The 27389-nt window shown below is 39.0% G+C and overlaps 1 protein-coding gene across 6 annotated transcripts in view; it reads right to left on the reverse strand.

Moving 5' to 3' along the window:
• Positions 1-7249: 7249 nt before the first annotated feature.
• LOC117324953 overlaps positions 7250-27389 on the reverse strand; it is a 31658-nt gene continuing 11518 nt past the window's right edge. The window contains exons 2-3 of one of the 6 annotated variants that reach the window (XR_004532103.1): positions 10806-13058; positions 7250-10431 (exon numbers count right to left, since the gene is read on the reverse strand). Coding sequence is in view for 3 of the 6 variants with exons in the window: in XM_033880795.1 (XP_033736686.1) it covers positions 11651-13045 (1395 nt within the window). In the remaining 3 variants the exon portion in view is untranslated. Of the gene's footprint in view, positions 13059-20150; positions 20346-20407; positions 20738-27389 lie in introns of those variants that run through there. The other 5 variants (XR_004532104.1, XR_004532102.1, XM_033880795.1 and 2 more) reach the window with 5 other exon arrangements.

Here is a 27389-nt window from a genome sequence, read left to right on the forward strand (position 1 = left end):
GACCATGAAATGGGGTCTCTGAACTTAAAGTATTTGTGATCTTGAACTTTTGAACTTTTGAACTTGAATGGGTGACCTTGATCCTGTGTCCTTGAACTTGTGTTGTTGAACTGTCCTTGTGAATACTTACCAAATACATGTTGATAGCCTGATCTTAGAGAAATGAAGCCTTGACCAAAATATGTCTACATCGATATGGTTTTTAAGGTAAGTGTATTAAAAAAAACTACTTGGTAATCACTTTGTTGTCAATATCCCCAATTTGGTGTAGTACAGTGGACTACGTTTGCTAAAGTATAGAGCACCTTCCTAGCTCAGACTAGTGGGAATTTCCCTTTGGTGGTCCACTGAGTGCTTAGAGTCAGACTAGTGGGAATTTCCCTTTAGTGGTCCACTGAGTGCTTAGAGTCAGACTAGTGGGAATTTCCCTTTAGTGTTCCACTGAGTGCTTAGAGAGTCAGACTAGTGGGAATTTCCCTTTAGTGTTCCACTGAGTGCTTAGAGTCAGACTAGTGGGAATTTCCCTTTAGTGGTCCACTTAGTGCTTAGAGAGTCAGACTAGTGGGAATTTCCCTTTAGTGTTCCACTTAGTGCTTAGAGAGTCAGACTAGTGGGAATTTCCCTTTAGTATTCCACTGAGTGCTTAGAGAGTCAGACTAGTGGGAATTTCCCTTTAGTGTTCCACTGAGTGCTTAGAGAGTCAGACTAGTAGGAATTTCCCTTTAGTGGTCCACTTAGTGCTTAGAGTCAGACTAGTAGGAATTTCCCTTTAGTATTCCACTGAGTGCTTAGAGAGTCAGACTAGTGGGAATTTCCCTTTAGTGGTCCACTTAGTGCTTAGAGAGTCAGACTAGTGGGAATTTCCCTTTAGTGTTCCACTTAGTGCTTAGAGAGTCAGACTAGTGGGAATTTCCCTTTAGTGTTCCACTTAGTGCTTAGAGAGTCAGACTAGTGGGAATTTCCCTTTAGTGTTCCACTTAGTGCTTAGAGAGTCAGACTAGTGGGAATTTCCCTTTAGTGGTCCACTGAGTGCTTAGAGTCAGACTAGTGAGAATTTCCCTTTATTATTCCACTTAGTGCTTAGAGAGTCAAACTAGTGGGAATTTCTCTTTAGTGTTCCACTTAGTGCTTAGAGAGTCAGACTAGTGAGAATTTCCCTTTAGTATTCCACTTAGTGCTTAGAGTCAGACTAGTAGGAATTTCCCTTTAGTATTCCACTTAGTGCTTAGAGTCAGACTAGTGGGAATTTCCCTTTAGTGGTCCACTGAGTGCTAAGAGAGTCAGACTAGAGGGAATTTCCCTTTAGTGTTACACTTAGTGCTTAGAGAGTCAGACTAGTGGGAATTTCCCTTTAGTGTTCTACTTAATTAGTGCTTGGAGAGTCAGACTAGTGAGAATATCCCTTTAGTGTTCCACTGAGTGCTTAGAGTCAGTTAGTGAGAATTTCCCTTTATTATTCCACTTAGTGCTTGGAGAGTCAGACTAGTGGGAATTTCCCTTTAGTGGTCCACTTAGTGCTTAGAGAGTCAGACCAGTGAGAATTTCCGTTTAGTTTTCCACTTAGTGCTTAGAGAGTCAGACTAGTGGGAATTTCCCTTTAGTGTTCCACTGAGTGCTTAGAGAGTCAGACTAGTGGGAATTTCCCTTTAGTGTTCCACTTAGTGCTTAGAGAGTCAGACTAGTGGGAATTTCCCTTTAGTGTTCCACTTAGTGCTTAGAGAGTCAGACTAGTGGGAATTTCCCTTTAGTGGTCCACTGAGTGCTTAGAGTCAGTTAGTGAGAATTTCCCTTTATTATTCCACTTAGTGCTTAGAGAGTCAAACTAGTGGGAATTTCTCTTTAGTGTTCCACTTAGTGCTTAGAGAGTCAGACTAGAGGGAATTTCCCTTTAGTATTCCACTTAGTGCTTAGAGTCAGACTAGTAGGAATTTCCCTTTAGTATTCCACTTAGTGCTTAGAGTCAGACTAGTGGGAATTTCCCTTTAGTGGTCCACTGAGTGCTAAGAGAGTCAGACTAGAGGGAATTTCCCTTTAGTGTTACACTTAGTGCTTAGAGAGTCAGACTAGTGGGAATTTCCCTTTAGTGTTCTACTTAATTAGTGCTTGGAGAGTCAGACTAGTGAGAATATCCCTTTAGTGTTCCACTGAGTGCTTAGAGTCAGTTAGTGAGAATTTCCCTTTATTATTCCACTTAGTGCTTGGAGAGTCAGACTAGTGGGAATTTCCCTTTAGTGGTCCACTTAGTGCTTAGAGAGTCAGACTAGTGGGAATTTCCCTTTAGTGGTCCACTGAGTGCTTAGAGTCAGACTAGTGGGAATTTCCCTTTAGTGTTCCACTTAGTGCTTAGAGAGTCAGACTAGTGAGAATTTCCGTTTAGTTTTCCACTTAGTGCTTAGAGAGTCAGACTAGTGGGAATTTCCCTTTAGTGTTCCACTGAGTGCTTAGAGAGTCAGACTAGTGGGAATTTCCCTTTAGTGTTCCACTTAGTGCTTAGAGAGTCAGACTAGTGGGAATTTCCCTTTAGTGTTCCACTTAGTGCTTAGAGAGTCAAACTAGTGGGAATTTCCCTTTAGTATTCCACTTAGTGCTTAGAGAGTCAGACTAGTGGGAATTTCCCTTTAGTGTTCCACTTAGTGCTTAGAGTCAGACTAGTGGGAATTTCCCTTTAGTGTTCCACTTAATTAGTGCTTGGAGAGTCAGACTAGTGAGAATTTCCGTTTAGTATTCCACTGAGTGCTTAGAAAGTCAGACTAGTGGGAATTTCCCTTTAGTATTCCACTGAGTGCTTAGAAAGTCAGACTAGTGGGAATTTCCCTTTAGTGTTCCACTTAGTACTTAGAGAGTCAGACTAGTGGGAACTTCCCTTTAGTGTTCCACTTAGTGCTTAGAGAGTCAGACTAGTGGGAATTTCCCTTTAGTGGCCCACTTGTAATTAGTGCTTAGAGAGTCTTAGATGTTTCTTGTTCAAGCAACAGCGTGGGCAGGAATACTTTCAATACTCCTTCCCATTACAGCTCTGGCTGGTAGGAATATCACTTACGTATAGAGGTAGGGTTACAAAAGAAGAAAGAAAGTTGTTTTTGGGTGTAAGTCGATCTAAAGTCAAAAACAAAATTGTGATCATACTAATGGGCAAATTTATAAAAATGAAGTTTTTTTTAGCCAGATGAGTGACTCTGGAAGGACACCAGTCACTTCGATTACTTCCCGATGTGCTGTTATTAAAAGCCAAGTATAGCAAGGAAGAATTCTAAAGACTTTATATATTACCGTATTTATCCCCAAATAAGCCCCTTCTTCATTTTTGCAAAATACAAAGCTAAATGGGGTTCACAAATAAGTCCTCACTTTTAATACTCAACTTTTACAGTACATAATAGGGAGTGGCTTATAGGAAAATAGAGTACAATAGAAAATGTCCATATCAGATATAGGTCATTGTATGTAAATATATAACGAGATATATAGGTCATTGTATGTAAATATATAACGAGATATATAGGTCATTGTATGTAAATATATAACGAGATATATAGGTCATTGTATGTAAATATATAACGAGATACAATGTACATAGGTCATTGTATGTAAATATATAACGATATATAAGTCATTGTATGTAAATATATATATAACAAGATATATAGGTCATTGTATGTATATATATAGCGAGATATATAGGTCATTGTATGTAAATATATAACGAGATACAATGCATATAGGTCATTGTATGTAAATATATAACGATATATAGGTCATTGTATGTAAATATATATATAATAAAAATTATTTCTAAAATATAATTAAATTTATCATATGAAGACCGCCTTATTAATTGTATGGCTAATTTGATATGCATTTATAAAATTCCCTTTTCTAGTATGCACATGAATTATACGACTACATGCAGTATATTTTTCTTCGTTGCTTTGTGCAGTGTACCAAGTTACCTCCCATCACCTACGAGTTATCCCCCTTTGCACAGTATATCCGGTGGGCATATTTGGAAAAGCCACCCTCCCTCCCCATTTTCACACCTTTTCTGCTTTGGGCTATTCTGTTTTATTTTTCAGTCACGTTCTCCAATTCGTCAAGACTTCGACCACGACATGCAGAGGTGCTGGCAGTATTTTTCTGGTAGACAACAGATTGATCTGCTTTTTTGGAAAGTCTATATCATTTTGCATCATATTATAGTATGAGCTTTTGAGTCTGGAGGAATATCTGTTCCCAGTTTTCCTCCAACTCTTTTGCTGTCACGTGGTTGAAGTTTTTGGCCATCATTCGCCATTTACTTGTAAGTTTAGGAACAATTAAAAGACATATGTAGTAAAGAGATTGTTATCTTTGTTCTTTGTTCAGAGTGTCTTCTATCTGATAACAAGATATATAGGTCATGTATGAATATATATAACGATATATAGGTCATTGTATGTATATATATAACGATATATAGGTCATTGTATGTATATATATAACGATATATAGGTCATTGTATGTATATATATAATGATATATAGGTCATTGTACGTAATTATATAACAAGATATATAGGTCAGTGTATGTATAACGAGATATATAGGTCATTGTACGTAAATATATAACGAGATATATTATGTCATTGTATGTATATATAACGAGATATATAGGTCATTGTATGTAAATAATTAACGAGATATATAGGTCAGTGTATGTATAACGAGATATATAGGTCATTGTACGTAAATATATAACGAGATATATAGGTCAGTGTATGTACATGTATAACGAGATATATAGGTCATTGTACGTAAATATATAACGAGATATATAGGTCATTGTATGTAAATATCTAACGATATATAGGTCATTGTATGTATATATATAACGATATATAGGTCATTGTATGTAAATATATAACGAGATATATAGGTCATTGTATGTATATATATAACGATATATAGGTCATTGTACGTAATTATATAACAAGATATATAGGTCATTGTACGTACATGTAATTATATAACAAGATACATGTATATAGGTCATTGTATGTAAATATATATAAGGAGATATATTGATCATTGTACGTAAATATATAACGAGATATATAGGTCATTGTATGTATATATCGAGATATATAGGTCATTGTATGTATATAACGAGATAAATAGGTCAATGTATGTAAATATATAACGAGATATATAGGTCATTGACGTAATTATATAACAAGATATGTAGATTATTGTATGTATATATATAACGAGATATATAGGTGATTATATGTAAATACATAACGAGATATAAAGGTCATTGTATGTATATATATAACGAGATATATAGGTTATTGTATGTATATAACGAGATATATAGGTCATTGTATGTAATTATATAACGATATATATACATGTAGGTCATTGTATGTAAATATAGACATATATAGGTCATTATATGTATATATATAACGATATATAGGTCATTGTATGTAAATATATAGACATATATAGGTCATTATATGTATATATATAACGAGATATATAGGTCATTATATGCATATAACGAGATATATAGGTCACTGTATGTATATAACGAGATATATAGGTCACTATGTATATAACGAGATATATAGGTCACTGTATGTATATAACGAGATATATAGGTCACTGTATGTATATAACGAGATATATAGGTCATTGTATGTATATAACGAGATATATAGGTCACTGTATGTATATAACGAGATATATAGGTCACTGTATGTATATAACGAGATATATAGGTCATTGTATGTATATAACGAGATATATAGGTCACTGTATGCATATAACGAGATATATAGGTCATTGTACGTAAATATATAACGAGATATATAGGTCAGTGTATGTACATGTAAAACGAGATATATAGGTCATTGTACGTAAATATATAACGAGATATATAGGTCATTGTATGTAAATATCTAACGATAATATAGGTCATTGTATGTATATATATAACGATATATAGGTCATTGTATGTAAATATATAACGAGATATATAGGTCATTGTATGTATATATATAACGATATATAGGTCACTATACGTAATTATATAACAAGATATATAGGTCATTGTACGTACATGTAATTATATAACAAGATACATGTATATAGGTCATTGTATGTAAATATATATAAGGAGATATATAGGTCATTGTACGTAAATATATAACGAGATATATAGGTTATTGTATGTATATATCGAGATATATAGGTCATTGTATGTATATAACGAGATATATAGGTCATCGTAATTATATAACGAGATATATAGGTCAGTGTACGTAATTATATAACAAGATATATAGGTCATTGACGTAATTATATAACGAGATATATAAGTCATTGTACGTAATTATATAACAAGATATATAGGTCATTGTATGTAAATATATAACGAGATATATATGTCAGTGTATGTATAACGAGATATATAGGTCATTGACGTAATTATATAAAAAGATATATAGGTCATTGTATGTAAATATATAACGAGATATATAGGTCATTGTATGTATATATCGAGATATATAGGTCATTGTATGTTTATAACGAGATAAAAAGGTCAATGTATGTAAATATATAACGAGATATATAGGTCATTGACGTAATTATATAACAAGATATGTAGATTATTGTATGTATATATATAACGAGATATATAGGTCATTATATGTAAATACATAACGAGATATAAAGGTCATTATATGTATATATATAACGAGATATATAGGTTATTGTATGTATATAACGAGATATATAGGTCATTGTATGTAATTATATAACGATATATATACATGTAGGTCATTGTATGTAAATATAGACATATTTAGGTCATTATATGTATATATATAACGATATATAGGTCATTGTATGTAAATATATAGACATATATAGGTCATTATATGTATATATATAACGACATATATAGGTCATTATATGCATATAACGAGATATATAGGTCACTGTATGTATATAACGATATATAGGTCACTATGTATATAACGAGATATATAGGTCACTGTATGTATATAACGAGATATATAGGTCACTGTATGTATATAACGAGATATATAGGTCACTGTATGTATATAACGAGATATATAGGTCATTGTATGTATATAACGAGATATATAGGTCACTGTATGTATATAACGAGATATATAGGTCATTGTATATATATATATATATAACGACATGAAGCAGTCAACAATAAATACACAAACAAGTACTCAAGTGTTTAACTTAGTTATTTTAATTTGTATGAAAATAATAATAATTTTAATTTTATTTACAAGATACATAATTACTTTAGATATCATGTATAATTAACGCTCGGGCTACATCATACGACCCATACCTGACCTTAACACACACATCCCTGATACAGAAACAATATACAGGCCTATTATACCTGTATACCAACTCCATATTATATTGGAGATATTATGCCAGTAAACTGAGACAGGGACATATCTCAATATGACCTGATTAAATACATATGTATAGACTATTGGATTTCTCTGTAAACGACCTGCAGTAAAAAAAAAAATGCTAACATATCTGGTCTGTGAAACTACAAAAGCGATTAATTTTGATTTGATCATCTAGTAATTTCCAAACTACAAAAGCGATTAATTTTGATTTGATCATCTAGTAATTTCCAAAGAAGCTGCATTCAGAAATTTAAATAATATTTAAATAATATTCAGCAAATTTAGTGAATAATAATTTTTTATTATAGAATTATTTTGGTAATTTTGCAAACAATTAAGGTTCAACCTTACCTTTCCCTATTTATTATATTATAATCAAACTTTGACTTTAATAAGCGTGCTTAACACCTAAAGGTTGTATCATTTAAATCCTTTTAGTCCTATTTTTTGTATTTTGACAGTATAATAAGTTATCTATACAAGATTAATATAACTCAGATTGGGCAGGTTGTATTGTACAGTTAATAATATGATCTTTAAAATACCAATATATTAGATAGTGCAAACATGAGACACCTATAAATACCATATACATTGAGAGTGTGTACACCACGGCTAGGTGATAAACCCCAGTTGTAAACTCATAAAGACTTCAAATATAAATGAAAAAAAAAGGACTAAAATGTCAATTTTACAGCTTATTGTCCTTCATCAGTATATAAATATATCAAAATGTCTACATCAGAATGTAAATATTACAGCTTATTGTCCTTAATCAGTATATATATCAAAATGTCTACATCAAAATATAACATGTTGTGACATATTTAACATATTTCATCTCAAACAACAATTTTGTAGGATTGTTTGAAAATAAGATGTTTGACGATTAAACCTGTCAACTTTTTACACGTGTAAAACAGAAAGTGTGACAATATAATGGATCAACATGGTTTATCTACAATTAGTCAGATACCAAAGTAATTATCAGGACTCAGGGAGGTCTGTTCACACCATGATTGATTTATTGGGGGACTTTATCTAAAACATTTAATTCCATTGTTCAAATGGCTCTATCAAACATTTCATAGAACATATTCATTTTAATACACAATTTGTATATGGCATTGGCTAGTGTATCAATTGAATATCTACAAACAATTGTATTTACATATTTTTTCATTTCTTGTACACAAAGTATATTGCACATATATCATATCAACATTATAACAACTGTTCAAAAACAAAACAAAAACACTCAGAACTTTTAAATTGGAGGGAAGCTTGAGTTATGAAATGAAACTTTACCTTTCAAAATGTATTGAATTTAATATAAAAAAAACTGTAATATTATATAAATGTTTTGATTATTGATATCATGAAGTTTATATAAAACACACAACTCTGAAAGTATGGCAGAACACGTAAGATCACACAAAATACTGCCAGTGTACATGTTATCCTGTAAACACTGTTGGTGCTAATTAATATGCAGAGATTCTATAACAATAAACAAATTGTTTTACAGTAAACAAAATGAAGTATGACAAATGTTTAATGTTACATTGAAACAATCACAAGTACACAACGGAAACACATTGAAATTAAGTTGTTCGTCCCTGCTATTGAACATCGAAATATTACGAAACTCGACAATAGCAGGACTTCCTATTATTGACACGATTTAATGTTCTGATGGAGAAGTTTTACAAAACAAAATCTTTACCACATATACGTAGGAATGCATACGATGAAAGAATTATATTTAACAATTTCACATGGAAATTGTATATAAATATTAATATTCCACGATATACACTGGGTACTACAAAATTAAAACATTACTGACTTAATCAACACTGCATTGTTTCAATTTTCTTTGGATTTTTTTTTTTTGTAATTGAAGTTTCTAACAATGAATTAAGATGGTTAAACCAATCAATCGGTCCCTCCCCCTATATTAAGACCTGAGGGTGGTCACATTATTATATATAGAGCAGTTTTAGTCAGATTGTTGAGGGGAGGGCCCATTTGGTTCATCTTTCTGTGTTTATGTCTGTAAAGTTTTCTTCATTTTAGGTTTAACTGATTATGTCACTTCATTAAGTTAGTCCATCTGTGTAACTGTCCATGGAAGGAAGCATTCTCAGAGGTTCAGACCTGGACTTGACTGTCTCAGATGGAGGTTCAGACCTGGACTTGTGTCTCAGATGGAGTTTCAGACCTGGACTTGTGTCTCAGATGGAGGTTCAGATCTGGAATTGTGTCTCAGATGGAGTTTCAGACCTGGACTTGTGTCTCAGATGGAGGTTCAGATCTGGAATTGTATCTCAGATGGAGGTTCAGACCTGGACTTGTGTCTCAGATGGAGGTTCAGACCTGGACTTGACTGTCTCAGATCGAGGTTCAGATCTGGAATTGTGTCTCAGATGGAGGTTCAGACCTGGACTTGTGTCTCAGATGGAGGTTCAGACCTGGACTTGACTGTCTCAGATCGAGGTTCAGACCTGGACTTGTGTCTCAGATCGAGGTTCAGACCTGGACTTGTGTCTCAGATCGAGGTTCAGACCTGGACTTGTGTCTCAGATGGAGGTTCAGACCTGGACTTGACTGTCTCAGATCGAGGTTCAGATCTGGAATTGTGTCTCAGATGGAGGTTCAGACCTGGACTTGTGTCTCAGATGGAGGTTCAGACCTGGACTTGACTGTCTCAGATCGAGGTTCAGACCTGGACTTGTGTCTCAGATCGAGGTTCAGACCTGGACTTGTGTCTCAGATCGAGGTTCAGACCTGGACTTGTGTCTCAGATAGAGTTTCAGACCTGGACTTGTGTCTCAGATGGAGGTTCAGATCTGGAATTGTGTCTCAGATGGAGGTTCAGACCTGGACTTGTGTCTCAGATGGAGGTTCAGACCTGGACTTGTGTCTCAGATCGAGGTTCACACCTGGACTTGACTGTCTCAGATGGAGGTTCAGACCTGGACTTGTGTCTCAGATCGAGGTTCAGACCCGAACTTGTGTCTCAGATGGAGGTTCAGACCTGGACTTGTGTCTCAGATTGAGGTTCAGATCTGGACTTGACCGTCTCAGATCGAGGTTCACACCTGGACTTGTGTCTCAGATGGAGGTTCAGATCTGGACTTGTGTCTCAGATGGAGGTTCAGACCTGGACTTGTGTCTCAGATGGAGGTTCAGACCTGGACTTGTGTCTCAGATCGAGGTTCAGACCTGGACTTGTGTCTCAGATGGAGGTTCAGACCTGGAATTGTGTCTCAGATCGAGGTTCAGACCTGGACTTGTGTCTCAGATCGAGGTTCAGACCTGGACTTGTGTCTCAGATCGAGGTTCAGACCTGGACAATATTTAGGTACAGATCTCAGCAATGATCTCAGATATGTTGGCAGTACTGTTATCAAACTAGACATTGGTTTTTGTGTGATAAGGATTATGTTGACAGTACTGTATCAAACTAGACATTGGTTTTTGTGTGATAAGGATTATGTTGGCAGTACTGTTATCAAACTAGACATTGGTTTTTGTGTGATAAGGATTATGTTGACAGTACTGTATCAAACTAGACATTGGTTTTTGTGTGATAAGGATTATGTTGACAGTACTGTTATCAAACTAGACATTGGTTTTTGTGTGATAAGGATTTCTTCGAACTTATTTTACTTGTTGTATTAAAGTGATTTAAGCAGAGCATATCTTACAAAGTGGGAGAGAACATCTGTCATCTGACATTGTCACTATCCAGAGAAAGGAAAGAAATAGTACATGAACGAGTATCCACTACATATACAACTATACAAAATATTCAGTGCTTGAAAGTAAAAATGGTGAATTTGCCACTGGAAAGTACTTATATAACATGAGCACAGTTCCCCTGCTATATTGTGTATATATACTGGTATATATTAATTTCTTTTGTATCCAAACATCTTCATTTTTAAACTCCAGGGCAAAATGTCTTCACAAAATAAAATCCATTATCATATAACTATAAATGACATCACCATAGGAATACATATACATGTAACGAGGAGGACTTCCTTCTCCCTCTAGAAAGCACTTGCCTGTTTGCAGTTTTGGCAATCACAATCAACATTGAAGCTTTATCACACGTTTTCTCCAATATGTATTGAACACACTGTCTATTGGTAAACCTTTTATGTACATGATCACCAGAATTTTAACTCAAGACATTTGATATCCGGAAGTATTTCTCTTGAACTTCCATGTAAGTTTCTTCCATAATGAAGATTTTCCATCCTTCAGTTTTGGCTGACTGTGCATGAAAACATGATTGTGATAATTGATTTCCTCACCAGGAACAATCCCACTGTCATTGCTGCTGTTGCTGCCATTTTCATTGTGACGATTCCGCAAGAAATCTTCGTATGTCCCTTCTTCATTCTCTACAATTCTCCCGCGTTCTTTGTTACGTTTCATATACCGACCTTTGGCCGATGTACTTACAGTACTGCGAACTGTCCCATTTCCTATTTTAGAATCAGCGAATGTGAAGTCCCTGATTGTGTTACGTCTCATACTCTCGTGAACTGTTTCCAACTGTTTACGTGATTTTGTCCCTATGGGTCGGATTTCTTGCTGAGGTTTTGGACCATCTGGTGGCCTCCTCATTTGTACAGCTGTTCTGCCCTTTGAACGTTGAGCCGTACCTTGTTTGTTATTTTTGGCCTTGTAACGTTTATGTTTCATTTCTTTACGCCAAGTGAGTGATGTGTCAAATTCATAATCCTCTTCATCACTCAAATATTTTGAATAATCCTCCCCTCCAAATTCCTCGAATATAGGTTCATGCCTGGGTGCATCAGTTGGACCACCATTAAATTTTCTCGTAGACCCTTCATCATAATCAGGAACAGGAATATAGGGAGCACCCTCCCCATTTTCTAAAGTCTTACCCTTCTTTTTTCTAGGTGGAGGTTTTGGTCGATCTTCCTCCTCCTCTTCCAAGGGATAATCTGCTGGCGGAATGTCATCAAACTCGTTGACATCATTAAAGTGTTGATTAACATCAGAAGGGGCGTTATCTACAAAACCGGGATTATCAAGCTGCTGGTAGATACCACTTTCATCATCTTTATAGTTTTCCAATAATGGAGATTCTGGAGAATCTTTGTCAAACAGAGGGTTTTCTGTAAAGGCCGGTTTATCTGGTGACGCTATCCCAGAATCCTCTTCATGGTCACCTTCACGTTCACCATTATGAATTGTCATTAACTGTTGGTTATCTCCCATGAGAATGAAGCTCTTTGGCTGAGGTGGAGGATCATCTTTTTCACGTATTACAAAATTAATCGGCTCAAATGTGAAACCATCTGAAAGTCTTGTATTATCTTTCTGTTCTGGAGAACAGGGTTCAGATGTCAATAAAGATTTGGGTTTATAGTTTCCAATTTTGGGAAGGTGGAATCCTCCCTGTGGAAGAGGGGCTGGGCCCTTTCCTCCCCTTTTCTCAAATTGTTCAATTTGTTTTCTAACAGGTGATAACGGTGCATCTCCATCTTTGTCTGTATTCATTTCAGGAAACACTCCATCCAACCGTGGACGATTTTTTGGTTCCATTTTGATTTATTGCCTGAAAAGAGTTTAGAAGATTATGTAAACTACCAGTAATTTCAAATGAATTTAAATCATATTTACAAGTGTAATCTCAGCAGGTAGCAGTGACAATATCAGGTGGCAAATCCCATATATTACTGACCAAATTTAGTTTGTTTTAACGAAATTGAATAAATATCTAAATAATATTAAAGTATTTATGTAGAAATGCATAATTTAAGCATTAAAAATCAAACAGAATGGTGGTCGTTAAAACAAACTAATTTTAGACAGTAATATGGGATTTGTCACCCAAGATTGTCACCCGAAATTGTCACTGCTACCTGCTGTTTGGGCGGAGATTTGCAGGACAAAATGAACCTACCGTGTATAATTTATTTGTCTGTATTGTCGTTATTACTACTTGACAAATTACCTATTTCTAGTAATACACATCCAATGAACAATATAGGTACATTACATCATATCAGACAATACTGTTCCTATCGGACAATACTGTTCCTATCCAATATAGGTACATTACATCATATCCGATAATACTGTTCCTATCCAATATAGGTACATTACATCATATCCGATAATACTGTTCCTATCGGACAATACTGTTCCTATCCAATATAGGTACATTACATCATATCCGATAATACTGTTTAAGTAATTTCCTTACTGGAGCCTGATGTTGTAGGACAGGGAAAGTTTTACTTAAAATGATTATTGTTGAACTCAAAATTATTCTTGTAAGAAAAGCAGTAATTGTTAGATCCAGATATAGGCAGGTCATGACTATAGGTCAAGCCGCGCATGTGCATGACCATATTTGTACACGCAGCCAAGATTAAGTATGATCTGCCCATTATCAATCTGAACACAACTAACAGTAATTATTTCCAATTTCCAGTCTCTGCCCATGCAGGATGTAATATATTTTGCAAGGTCGACTGAACCATAAGTTAAAAAGCTATAGTGGTTGTACAGAAAACACATTAATTTTGTTTAAGGCTGGCTTAATATTCGTCTGCTTCGGTGAACCTCTGGCTAAATAACCAATAATGAACAGACATATTTACATAAAGTCAATAAGTCCCTGAACAAAGTGGTTATAGTGGCCTACAGAATACTAACAAGAATATACACCCTGCCAGCTGAAGTCCCTCGTCAAATAAGCTGTCCTTACAAACTGCCTATAAGATCCCTATATGATAATTTGAATTTGTTCTATGACACAGATTATTAGGAGCTTATTAAACCCTAACCCTAACAGATACAATATTTTTTGCATTACAGGTAATCTTTATTGTGACTGTTCACCTGTATTACAGGTAGTCTTTATTGTTTTTGTACACCTGTATTACAGGTAGTCTTTATTGTGACTGTACACCTGTATTACAGGTAGTCGTGACTGTACACCTGTATAACAGGTAGTCTTTATTGTGACTGTACACCTGTATTACAGGTAGTCGTGACTGTACACCTGCATTACAGGTAATCTTTATTGTGACTGTACACCTGTATTACAGGTAGTCGTGACTGTACACCTGTATTACAGGTAATCTTTATTGTGACTGTACACCTGTATTACAGGTAATCTTTATTGTGACTGTACACCTGTATTAGAGGTAATCTTTATTGTGACTGTACACCTGTATTACAGGTAGTCGTGACTGAACACCTGTATTACAGGTAGTCTTTATTGTGACTGTACACCTGTATTACAGGTAATCTTTATTGTGACTGTACACCTGTATTACAGGTAGTCGTGACTGTACACCTGTATAACAGGTAATCTTTATTGTAACTGTACAGCTGTATTACAGGTGGTCTCTATTGTGACTGTACACCTGTATAACAGGTAGTCTTTATTGTGAATGTACACCTGTATTACAGGTAGTCGTGACTGTACACCTGTATTACAGGTAATCTTTATTGTGACTGTACACCTGTATAACAGGTAGTCTTTATTGTGACTGTACACCTGTATTACAGGTAATCTTTATTGTGACTGTACACCTGTATTACAGGTAATCTTTATTGTGACTGTACACCTGTATTACAGGTAATCTTTATTGTGACTGTACAGCTGTATTACAGGTGGTCTCTATTGTGACTGTACACCTGTATAACAGGTAGTCTTTATTGTGACTGTACACCTGTATTACAGGTAATCTTTATTGTGACTGTACACCTGTATTACAGGTGGTCTCTATTGTGACTGTACACCTGTATAACCGGTAGTCTTTATTGTGACTGTACACCTGTATTACAGGTAATCTTTATTGTGACTGTACACCTGTATTACAGGTGGTCTCTATTGTGACTGTACACCTGTATTACAAGTGGTCTCTATTGTGACTGTACACCTGTATTACAGGTGGTCGTGACTGTACACCTGTAGTACAGGTAGTCTCTATTGTGACTGTACACCTGTATTACATGTAGTCATTACTCAGTCAGCCTGTAGGTGTTACCCACCATCTATCACTTATAATGTCCAAACTTGACCCCTTCATGCACCCGTAACGAGACCATTGGTCTAGGATTGATGTCTGACATTGATGAAGACAAATGGCCCCTTACGTGTATATTTGATGTCAAAGTTATTCAACCAAGACCTGGCAGTCTGACCACACAAACAACTATTTAAATTTAATTGCCTAAAGAGTCAATGATCCAACATAAAGCACTGTGTACAATACAGGTCACTACATTAGAACTCTCAGGCCACACAAATGTAATGCCTTGTTTCAGGCCTCAAGCCAATAAACATTTTAATCTAAGGAAGGTCTATCATCCACAAGTTACTGTGATGTTTAACATTATATGGCTGTTATACTGTTACAAATGACATACTGACTTAGGGTACAAACAAGACCCCTATATACACGACATGGCTGTTATACTGTTATAAATGACATACTGACTTAGGGTACAAACAAGACCCCTATATACACGACATGGCTGTTATACTGTTATAAATGACATACTGACTTAGGGTACAAACAAGACCCCCTATATGCATGTGTAATATCTGTTAAAGTATCCACCGTAATTGCTGCCAAAATAAGTGGACTAAGACAATGATTGTGTATGTCATTACTTTTTGAATACTGTTGTTTTTCTCCAGTCTTTCTGAAGAAGTCATCATCAAACAACAAAACCACATGTATGCGCAGTTAAAGTTCAGAACATGTTAAGACATAAACATTCAAATCTGACAAAACAGAAAAAGCTCTCAAAGTTGACATTTTACTTCAACACTATATCATATGAAGTGCTTATAGCTTGTTTTACTATCCAACATCTCCATAACTATAGTATTTGTATGTAAGTATTGTCAAAAGTTCCTACTATCAAACATCTCCATAACTACAGTATTTGTATGTAAGTATTGTCAAAAGTTCCTAATCAGATTTCACCCTGATGACCATGAATCAATTTCTTTTAAAAAAAAACTTTAATAGTCCTCCATCCTCTCACCAATAATTCAATATCAGGACAGTCAAACTCAGATTCTTTAAAAGAAGTTTGAAGACTTCACCAGTGAGATTCAACTCTTGTGATTTTGACTACCTTGAATGAAGGTCAAGGTCATTGAAACACTTTGATAACCTTCAATCCCAGAGACTTAATTACAAATCAAATATGATGCTAGTTTACATGTCAACCAGTCAAATAAGTGGGCGTTCCACTTTCTAGCTGTCACACTCAGTTCAGACGTCATTGTATATTTCTTTAAACATGCTGCATATCAACTGAAAAGAATTAAATACACAATAGAGGAAATCAATTCAATGCAGCATTTCAATGCTCTAAACCAGTCTTACAAGGTCCGCCTCTTTATTCTGAGTAATAATGTAAATATTGAGCAAGGGTAGCTCTCAGGTTTTTATTACAATGTTTTATAATCATTGAAAACTGTGAACAGCGTATAAAGGAAAATGTCTGTCATCCCTGCACAAGCTTGTTGTTTTTCTCCTCCGAGTTGAACACCACATCACAATACAGACATATCCAGTGGTTTGGTTTCATGAATTAGAATATGCCCAGGACTAGTGTTGACAGAAGCAAATTATTTGTAAAGCACAACTCCTAATTAGTTCTGATATGAACCTGGTATTGATTTTGTTGTTTATCAGGATTTCCAGGTAAATGTGCTACTGTGGTATACGTAACAGCGGGCAGATCTGGTGGACCTACCTTATAAATACTTTTCATCATTTTTTGTTAATTTGATGATGTTCCTACTTGAAGCACTGTCTTAGTACTCCATATTTTGTCTTTATATTTTACAGCACACACACATGAACTGGTGTGTTATATAAACCGAGATAAAAATCAACAGAGAATTCCCAAAGTCGGCACTTTTAGAAACCTGTATCAACTTGGTACCTTCAGGGACTTCTGTAGCAACATATGCTGATCAGAAAATGTTGGTGGTGACACTGGTCATACAGGATCATACCTCTATACCTGGGTCAGTAAGGACACTGGTCATACAGGATCATACCTCTATACCTGGGTTGGTGGTGACACTGGTCATACAGATTCATACCTCTATACCTGGGTTGGTGGTGACACTGGTCATACAGGATCATACCTCTATACCTGGGTCAGTGATGACACTGGTCATACAGATTCATACCTCTATACCTGGGTTGGTGATGACACTGGTCATACAGGATCATACCTCTATACCTGGGTCAGTGATGACATTGGTCATACAGATTCATACCTCTATACCTGGGTTAGTGATGACACTGGTCATACAGGATCATACCTCTATACCTGGGTCAGTGATGACACTGGTCATACAGATTCATACCTCTATACCTGGGTCAGTAAGGACACTGGTCATACAGATTCATACCTCTATACCTGGGTTGGTGATGACACTGGTCATACAGGATCATACCTCTATACCTGGGTCAGTGATGACACTGGTCATACAGATTCATACCTCTATACCTGGGTCGGTGATGACACTGGTCATACAGATTCATACCTCTATACCTGGGTTGGTGATGACACTGGTCATACAGGTTCACACCTCTATACCTGGGTTGGTGGTGACACTGGTCATACAGGATCATACCTCTATACCTGGGTTGGTGGTGACACTGGTCATACAGGATCATACCTCTATACCTGGGTTGGTGATGACACTGGTCATACAGGATCATACCTCTATATCTGGGTTGGTGGTGACACTGGTCATACAGATTCATACCTCTATACCTGGGTTGGGTGGTGACACTGGTCATACAGATTCATACCTCTATACCTGGGTTGGGTGGTGACACCGGTCATACAGGTTCATACCTCTATACCTGGGTTGGTGATGACACTGGTCATACAGATTCATACCTCTATACCTTGTGAGTTTGGAGCCCACTTTAAGCTATCTCCAATTCTCAAATTAATCACAGGCCAGTACATCATCAGGTGAAGACAGTGGCCCATAGGCTTTATTATGACAAATTAAAGGACAAAATACTAGGACCAGATATTGGTCAAGGTTTTTTGGTTAATGACCATCCCCCCATGATGGCATTAAAATGGTCATGTTCATGATCACATTCTGGAAGTCTCATTCAACCAGACCCCTCATTACTATGCATGCATCTTTGTGTGGTGTAGGACTCAAAGTCAATAAGAGTCTGGTTGAAGTCTGGTTTAAGGACACCAGTCCATCACCTGTTTTACTGTATAATTAAGATCTAGGTTAAAATCTTTATTTCAGTTAGGAAGGTTCGTGTGTATGGTTCATAATCATACACTAACATGGCCGAGGATGACTGAATCCAGGGTCACGGCCGAGGATGACTGAACCATGGTCACGGCCGAGGATGACTGAATCCAGGGTCACGGCCGAGGATGACTGAATCCAGGGTCACGGCCGAGGATTACTGAACCAAGGGTCAAAGCCGAAGATCACATTCAGTTTGACAAATACTGAAACAGAACTTCTCAAATTCCATTTCTATATGGAAGTTTCAGCCCTAATAGACTTACATCGTGTTCCAATTAATAATTATACATCCATATTCAGCATCCTTTCATAAAATCAAATCTTGACCTAAAAATTCGAACTCCAAATCTTAAATTCATATTTCTTCGGACATCAATTGGAGACGTCACATATCAATGGATTTATTTCAATTAATAGGAACCAAAAACTGGAAATAATGAATGAAGGAAATGTCCAAGTTTTGAACGTAAGAAAGGAAAGCTAAATCTTTTTAAGATAAGAACATTCGTAGACCTGAGAAGTGTCGTAATGTCTGGGTCAGGATTAAAATTATCTGTTTTATGGAATAAGTCAAATATCCCTTCTGTGACCCCTATTGTTATACCCAAGTATACATAGGCATACAGACACATTACGTGGTATATGTTATAAAACTTCGGAGGGACATTTGTGTTACTAATTCCTACTGATATAGCATTTAAAGGGAAGTGGCAGATTAAGCCTCTATTTACATAACTTTAGAATGCAGGTCTAGTTAGCTTGGCCAGAATCCAAAGTCAAGATAGCCATTGTTCAGGAATCATTCGCAGTGTAAAATATTGTTCTTTTTATTTTGGAAAATGGTTGACAGACAATGCATAGTTCTGAGATTGTTGACTTAACTTTTGTGTTTTAATTTAGTTCACTGGGTGAATTAGCTTGTATATTTTGTTTTCTTTGAGCTTGTATTATTATGATTTTGTTTCCTTTGTTTAAAATCATCAAAATCCAATGTTTGTAGTTCAAGATTTGTCCAGCTTTGTCTCACACATTTTTCTATTTACCTATAAGGGTATATTACATATTCTTGTTCGAAACACAATGAAGTGGAAATTTCATATACGCATGACAGAAGAGAATTTCAAATTGATGTCCTGCTTGTCCTGATTCCACAATACAGCAAAGAAAATGTATTCAATTAATATGGACCCTGACCATTGTCAGCCGACTCAATATGGACCCTGACCATTGTCAACTTACTCAATATGAGATCAAAAGGCACCATCCCAAATCAAATCTCCATTATATTATGACAGAATAAGCATTTGATAAAATTTCAAGGATTTCATTTTTTTTAATTTTAAAGCGAAAGAATGAACTTACCAAAAGATGAAAGTTTCCATATCACATCATAATGGCACAGACAAAATTTACAACACCTTCTCATATGTCTTACTTTTGAACAGAGCTACTAGTCTTAATGACAGATCGGTCCCAATATATGACCCACCTTAACCAAACACACATAAATATTAACATATCAAAAGGTGTCGTGATAGAATGTTTTACGTCAACGTATAGTTAAAGTCCTGTGATAATACTAAACTCACAATCCACGAACGGTAATATAGAAATTTCACCTGTGTAAGCTTTCCTCGTAGTTCATTCTCACCAGAGTTTCTTGTACATGTGCCTAGTATACGAGTAGACATTTTAATCCTACATGTACAGTACGAAGACAGATCCAACTTAGGGTGTATTCTAAATTTAATCCGCCCGTCATGTGTTGATTCGCTGGGGTATATTTACATATAGACCAAATATTTTACATCCTCTTTGCCTAGGAGGTCCGCTAGTCTGTTAAAACTTTTCATGAACTCGATGGAAAATGAAAGAAAACAGCTCAAAATAATTACGTGTTTACTCTAGAATTACGTGTTTATTCTAGTTGTGAAATGTTGATGTATTATTATTACCTATAAATAAAGAAATCCTGTTTCGTTCTATCAGCTGATCCATTTGTCTGTTCATCGAAACCTTTAAATATTTAGACATATGTCTTAAATGGAATTACCCCATCTTATTACACGTGTGTTTATTACGATATCAGCTAGATGTCCTGAAGGTACCGTATTTCTTCTGTGAGTGGCCCTATCGGTCAGTTTTAATCCATTGGAGAAATATAAGTAAGCTAGGAGTCAGTTAGGGCCAACATGTGCATGCCATCAAAACTCATCAAATGCTGATAATAATAACCAAGTTAGAATGACCATCCCATTTCCCCTCACTGTAACACACCTGACCATCCCATTTCCCCACACTGTAACACACCTAACCATCCCATTTCCCCACAGTGTAACACACCTAACCATCCCATTTCCCCACACTGTAACACACCTAACCATCCCATTTCCCCACACTGTAACACACCTAACCATCCCATTTCCCCTCACTGTAACACACTAACCATCCCATTTCCCCACACTGTAACACACCTAACCATCCCATTTCCCCACACTGTAACACACCTGACCATCCCATTTCCCCACACTGTAACACACCTGACCATCCCCCACACTGTAACACACCTAACCATCCCATTTACCCTCACTGTAACACACCTAACCATCCCATTTCCCCACACTGTAACACACCTGACCATCCCATTTCCCCACATTGTAACACACCTGACCATCCCATTTCCCCACACTGTAACACACCTGACCATCCCATTTCCCCACATTGTAACACACCTGACCATCCCATTTCCCCACACTGTAACACACCTGACCATTCCATTTCCCCACATTGTAACACACCTAACCATCCCATTTCCCCACACTGTAACACACCTGACCATCCCATTTCCCCACACTGTAACACACCTGACCATTCCATTTCCCCACACTGTAACACACCTAACCATCCCATTTCCCCACACTGTAACACACCTGACCATCCCATTTCCCCACACTGTAACACACCTAACCATCCCATTTCCCCACACTGTAACACACCTGACCATCCCATTTCCCCACACTGTAACACACCTGACCATCCCATTTCCCCACACTGTCAGACACCTAACCATCCCATTTCCCCACACTGTAGCACACCTAACCATCCCATTTCCCCACACTGTAACACACCTAACCATCCCGTTTCCCCACACTGTCAGACACCTAACCATCCCATTTCCCCACACTGTAACACACCTAACCATCCCATTTCCCCACACTGTAGCACACCTAACCATCCTATTTCCCCACACTGTAACACACCTAACCATCCCCCACACTGTAACACACCTGACCATCCCATTTCCCCACACTGTAGCACACCTAACCATCCCATTTCCCCTCACTGTAACACACCTAACCATCCCATTTCCCCACACTGTCAGACACCTGACCATCCCATTTCCCCTCACTGTAACACACCTAACCATCCCATTTCCCCACACTGTCAGACACCTGACCATCCCATTTCCCCACACTGTAACACACCTGACCATCCCGTTTCCCCACACTGTCAGACACCTAACCATCCCATTTCCCACCACTGTAACACACCTAACCATCCCATTTCCCCACACTGTAACACACCTAACCATCCCATTTCCCCACACTGTAACACACCTAACCATCCCGTTTCCCCACACTGTAACACACTTAACCATCCCATTTCCCCACACTGTAACACACTTAACCTCCCATTTCCCCACACTGTAACACACCTGACCATCCCATTTCCCCACACTGTCAGACACCTGACCATCCCATTTCCCCTCACTGTAACACACCTAACCATCCCATTTCCCCTCACTGTAACACACCTAACCATCCCATTTCCCCTCACTGTAACACACCTGACCATCCCATTTCCCCACACTGTAGCACACCTAACCATCCCATTTCCCCTCACTGTAACACACCTGACCATCCCATTTCCCCACACTGTAGCACACCTAACCATCCCATTTCCCCTCACTGTAACACACCTGACCATCCCATTTCCCCACACTGTAACACACCTAACCATCCCATTTCCCCACACTGTAACACACCTAACCATCCCATTTCCCCTCACTGTAACACACCTGACCATCCCATTTCCCCACACTGTAACACACCTAACCATCCCATTTCCCCACACTGTAACACACCTAACCATCCCATTTCCCCACACTGTAACACACCTAACCATCCCATTTCCCCACACTGTAACACACCTAACCATCCCATTTCCCCACACTGTAACACACCTAACCATCCCATTTCCCCACACTGTAACACACCTAACCATCCCATTTCCCCACACTGTCAGACACCTAACCATCCCATTTCCCCACACTGTCAGACACCTAACCATCCCATTTCCCCACACTGTAACACACCTAACCATCCCATTTCCCCACACTGTAACACACCTGACCATCCCATTTCCCCACACTGTAACACACCTAACCATCCCATTTCCCCACACTGTAACACACCTAACCATCCCATTTCTCCTCACTGTAACACACCTAACCATCCCATTTCCCCACACTGTCAGACACCTGACCATCCCATTTCCCCACACTGTAACACACCTAACCATCCCATTTCCCCACACTGTAACACACCTGACCATCCCATTTCCCCACACTGTAACACACCTAACCATCCCATTTCCCCACACTGTAACACACCTAACCATCCCATTTCTCCTCACTGTAACACACCTAACCATCCCATTTCCCCACACTGTCAGACACCTAACCATCCCATTTCCCCACACTGTAACACACCTAACCATCCCATTTCCCCACACTGTCAGACACCTAACCATCCCATTTCCCCACACTGTAACACACCTAACCATCCCATTTCCCCACACTGTAACACACCTAACCATCCCATTTCTCCACACTGTAACACACCTAACCATCCCATTTCTCCACACTGTAACACACCTAACCATCCCATTTACCCTCACTGTAACACACCTAACCATCCCATTTCTCCACACTGTAACACACCTAACCATCCCATCTCCCCACACTGTAACACACCTAACCATCCCATTTCCCCACACTGTAACACACCTAACCATCCCATTTCCCCACACTGTAACACACCTGACCATCCCCCACACTGTAACACACCTAACCATCCCATTTCCCCACACTGTAACACACCTAACCATCCCATTTCCCCACACTGTAACACACCTAACCATCCCATTTCCCCACACTGTAACACACCTGACCATCCCCCCACACTGTAACACACCTAACCATCCCATTTCCCCACACTGTAACACACCCTGACCATCCCCCACACTGTAAACACACCTAACCATCCCATTTCTCCACACTGTAACACACCTAACCCATCCCATTTACCCTCACTGTAACACACCTAACCATCCCATTTCTCCACACTGTAACACACCTAACCATCCCATCTCCCCACACTGTAACACACCTAACCATCCCATTTCCCCACACTGTAACACACCTAACCATCCATTTCCCCACACGTGTAACACACACCTGACCATCCCCCACACTGTAACACACCTAACCATCCCATTTCCCCACACTGTAACACACCTAACCATCCCATTTCCCACACACTGGAACACACCATAACCATCCCATTTCCCCACACTGTAACACACCTGACCATCCCCCCACACTGTAACACACCTAACCATCCCATTTCCCCACACTGTCAGACACCTAACCATCCCATTTCCCCACACTGTAACACACCTGACCATCCCATTTCCCCACACTGTCAGACACCTAACCATCCCATTTCCCCACACTGTAACACACCTGACCATCCCATTTCCCACGTACACCTTGACCCCTCCCACATGTCAACACACCCGACCATCCCATTTCCCCACCCCTGTAAAAACACCTGACCATCCCATTTCCCCCCCCTGTAACACCCTGACCATCCCATTTCCCCACACTGTAACACACCTGACCATCCCATTTCCCCACACTGTAACAGACACCTACATTCCCCAATTTCCCCACACTTTTAACACACCTGACCATCCCATTTCCCCACACTGTAACACACCTGACCATCCCATTTCCCCACACTGTAACACACCTGACCATCCCATTCCCCACACTGTAACACACCTGACCATCCCATTTCCCCACACTGTAACACACCTAACCATCCCATTTCCCCACACTGTAACACACCTAACCATCCCATTTCCCACACTGTAACACACCTAACATCCCATTTCCCCTCACTGTAGAACCCTGAACCATTCCCATTTCTCCACACTGTAACACCAACTGAACCATCCCATCTCCCCACACTGTAACACACACCTAACCATGCCAATTTCCCCACACTGTAACACAGTAACACACCTAACATCCCTTTCCCACACACTGTAAAACACCTGACCATCCCCCACACTGTAACACCCTAACCATCGTCCCATTTCCCCACACTGAACACACCTAAACCATCGACGATTTCCCCACATGTAACAACACCTAACCATCCCATTTCCCCACAACTGTAACACACCTACATCCCCCACACTGTTAACACACCTAACCATCCCATTCCCCCACTGTAACCACCTGACACCCCCACACTGTAACACACCTACCATCCTTTCTCCCACCTGTAAAAACACAAGCCTAACCATATCCCTTTTACCCTCACTGTACACACCTAACCATCCCATTTCCCCACACTGTAGCACACCTAACCATCCCATTCCCCACACTGTAACACACCTGACCATCCCGTTTCCCCACACTGTCAGACACCTAACCATCCCATTTCCCCTCACTGTAACACACCTGACCATCCCCATTCCCCACACTGTCAACACACCTGACCATCCCATTTCCCCACACTGTCACGACACCTGACCATCCCATTTCCCCTACACTGTAACACACCTAACCATCCCATTTCCCTCACATGTAACACACCTAACCATCCCCTTCCCCATCACTGTCACACACCTAACCATCCCATTTCCCCACACTGTAGCACACCTAACCATCCCATTTCCCCCTCACTGTAACACACCTGACCATCCCATTTCCCCAACACTGTAGCACACCTAAACAATCCCATTTCCCCCTCACTGTAACACACCTGACCATCCCATTTCCCCACACTGTCACGACACCTAACCATCCCATTTCCCCACACTGTAACACACCTAACCATCCCATTTCCCCTCACTGTAACACACTAACCATCCCATTTCCCCACACTGTAACACACCTAACCATCCCATTTCCCCACACTGTAACACACCTAACCATCCCATTTCCCCACACTGTAACACACCTAACCATCCCATTTCCCCACACTGTAACACACCTAACCATCCCATTTCCCCACACTGTAACACACCTAACCATCCCATTTCCCCACACTGTAACACACCTAACCATCCCATTTCCCCACACTGTCAGACACCTAACCATCCCATTTCCCCACACTGTCAGACACCTAACCATCCCATTTCCCCACACTGTAACACACCTAACCATCCCATTTCCCCACACTGTAACACACCCTGACCATCCCATTTCCCCACACTGTAACACACCTAACCATCCCATTTCCCCACACTGTAACACACCTAACCATCCCATTTCCCCTCACTGTAACACACCTAACCATCCCATTTCCCCACACTGTCAGACACCTGACCATCCCATTTCCCCCACTGTAACACACCTAACCATCCCATTTCCCCACACTGTAACACACCTGACCATCCCATTTCCCCACACTGTAACACACCTAACCATCCCATTTCCCCACACTGTAACACACCTAACCATCCCATTTCTCCTCACTGTAACACACCTAACCATCCCATTTCCCCACACTGTCAGACACCTAACCATCCCATTTCCCCACACTGTAACACACCTAACCATCCCATTTCCCCACACTGTCAGACACCTAACCATCCCATTTCCCCACACTGTAACACACCTAACCATCCCATTTCCCCACACTGTAACACACCTAACCATCCCATTTCCCCACACTGTAACACACCTAACCATCCCATTTCTCCACACTGTAACACACCTAACCATCCCATTTACCCTCACTGTAACACACCTAACCATCCCATTTCTCCACACTGTAACACACCTAACCATCCCATCTCCCCACACTGTAACACACCTAACCATCCCATTTCCCCACACTGTAACACACCTAACCATCCCATTTCCCCACACTGTAACACACCTGACCATCCCCCACACTGTAACACACCTAACCATCCCATTTCCCCACACTGTAACACACCTAACCATCCCATTTCCCCACACTGTAACACACCTAACCATCCCATTTCCCCACACTGTAACACACCTGACCATCCCCCACACTGTAACACACCTAACCATCCCATTTCCCCACACTGTAACACACCTGACCATCCCCCACACTGTAACACACCTAACCATCCCATTTCTCCACACTGTAACACACCTAACCATCCCATTTACCCTCACTGTAACACACCTAACCATCCCATTTCTCCACACTGTAACACACCTAACCATCCCATCTCCCCACACTGTAACACACCTAACCATCCCATTTC

Source organism: Pecten maximus, chromosome 4 (assembly GCF_902652985.1).
Source record: "Pecten maximus chromosome 4, xPecMax1.1, whole genome shotgun sequence".
Lineage (NCBI taxonomy): Eukaryota > Metazoa > Mollusca > Bivalvia > Pectinida > Pectinidae > Pecten > Pecten maximus.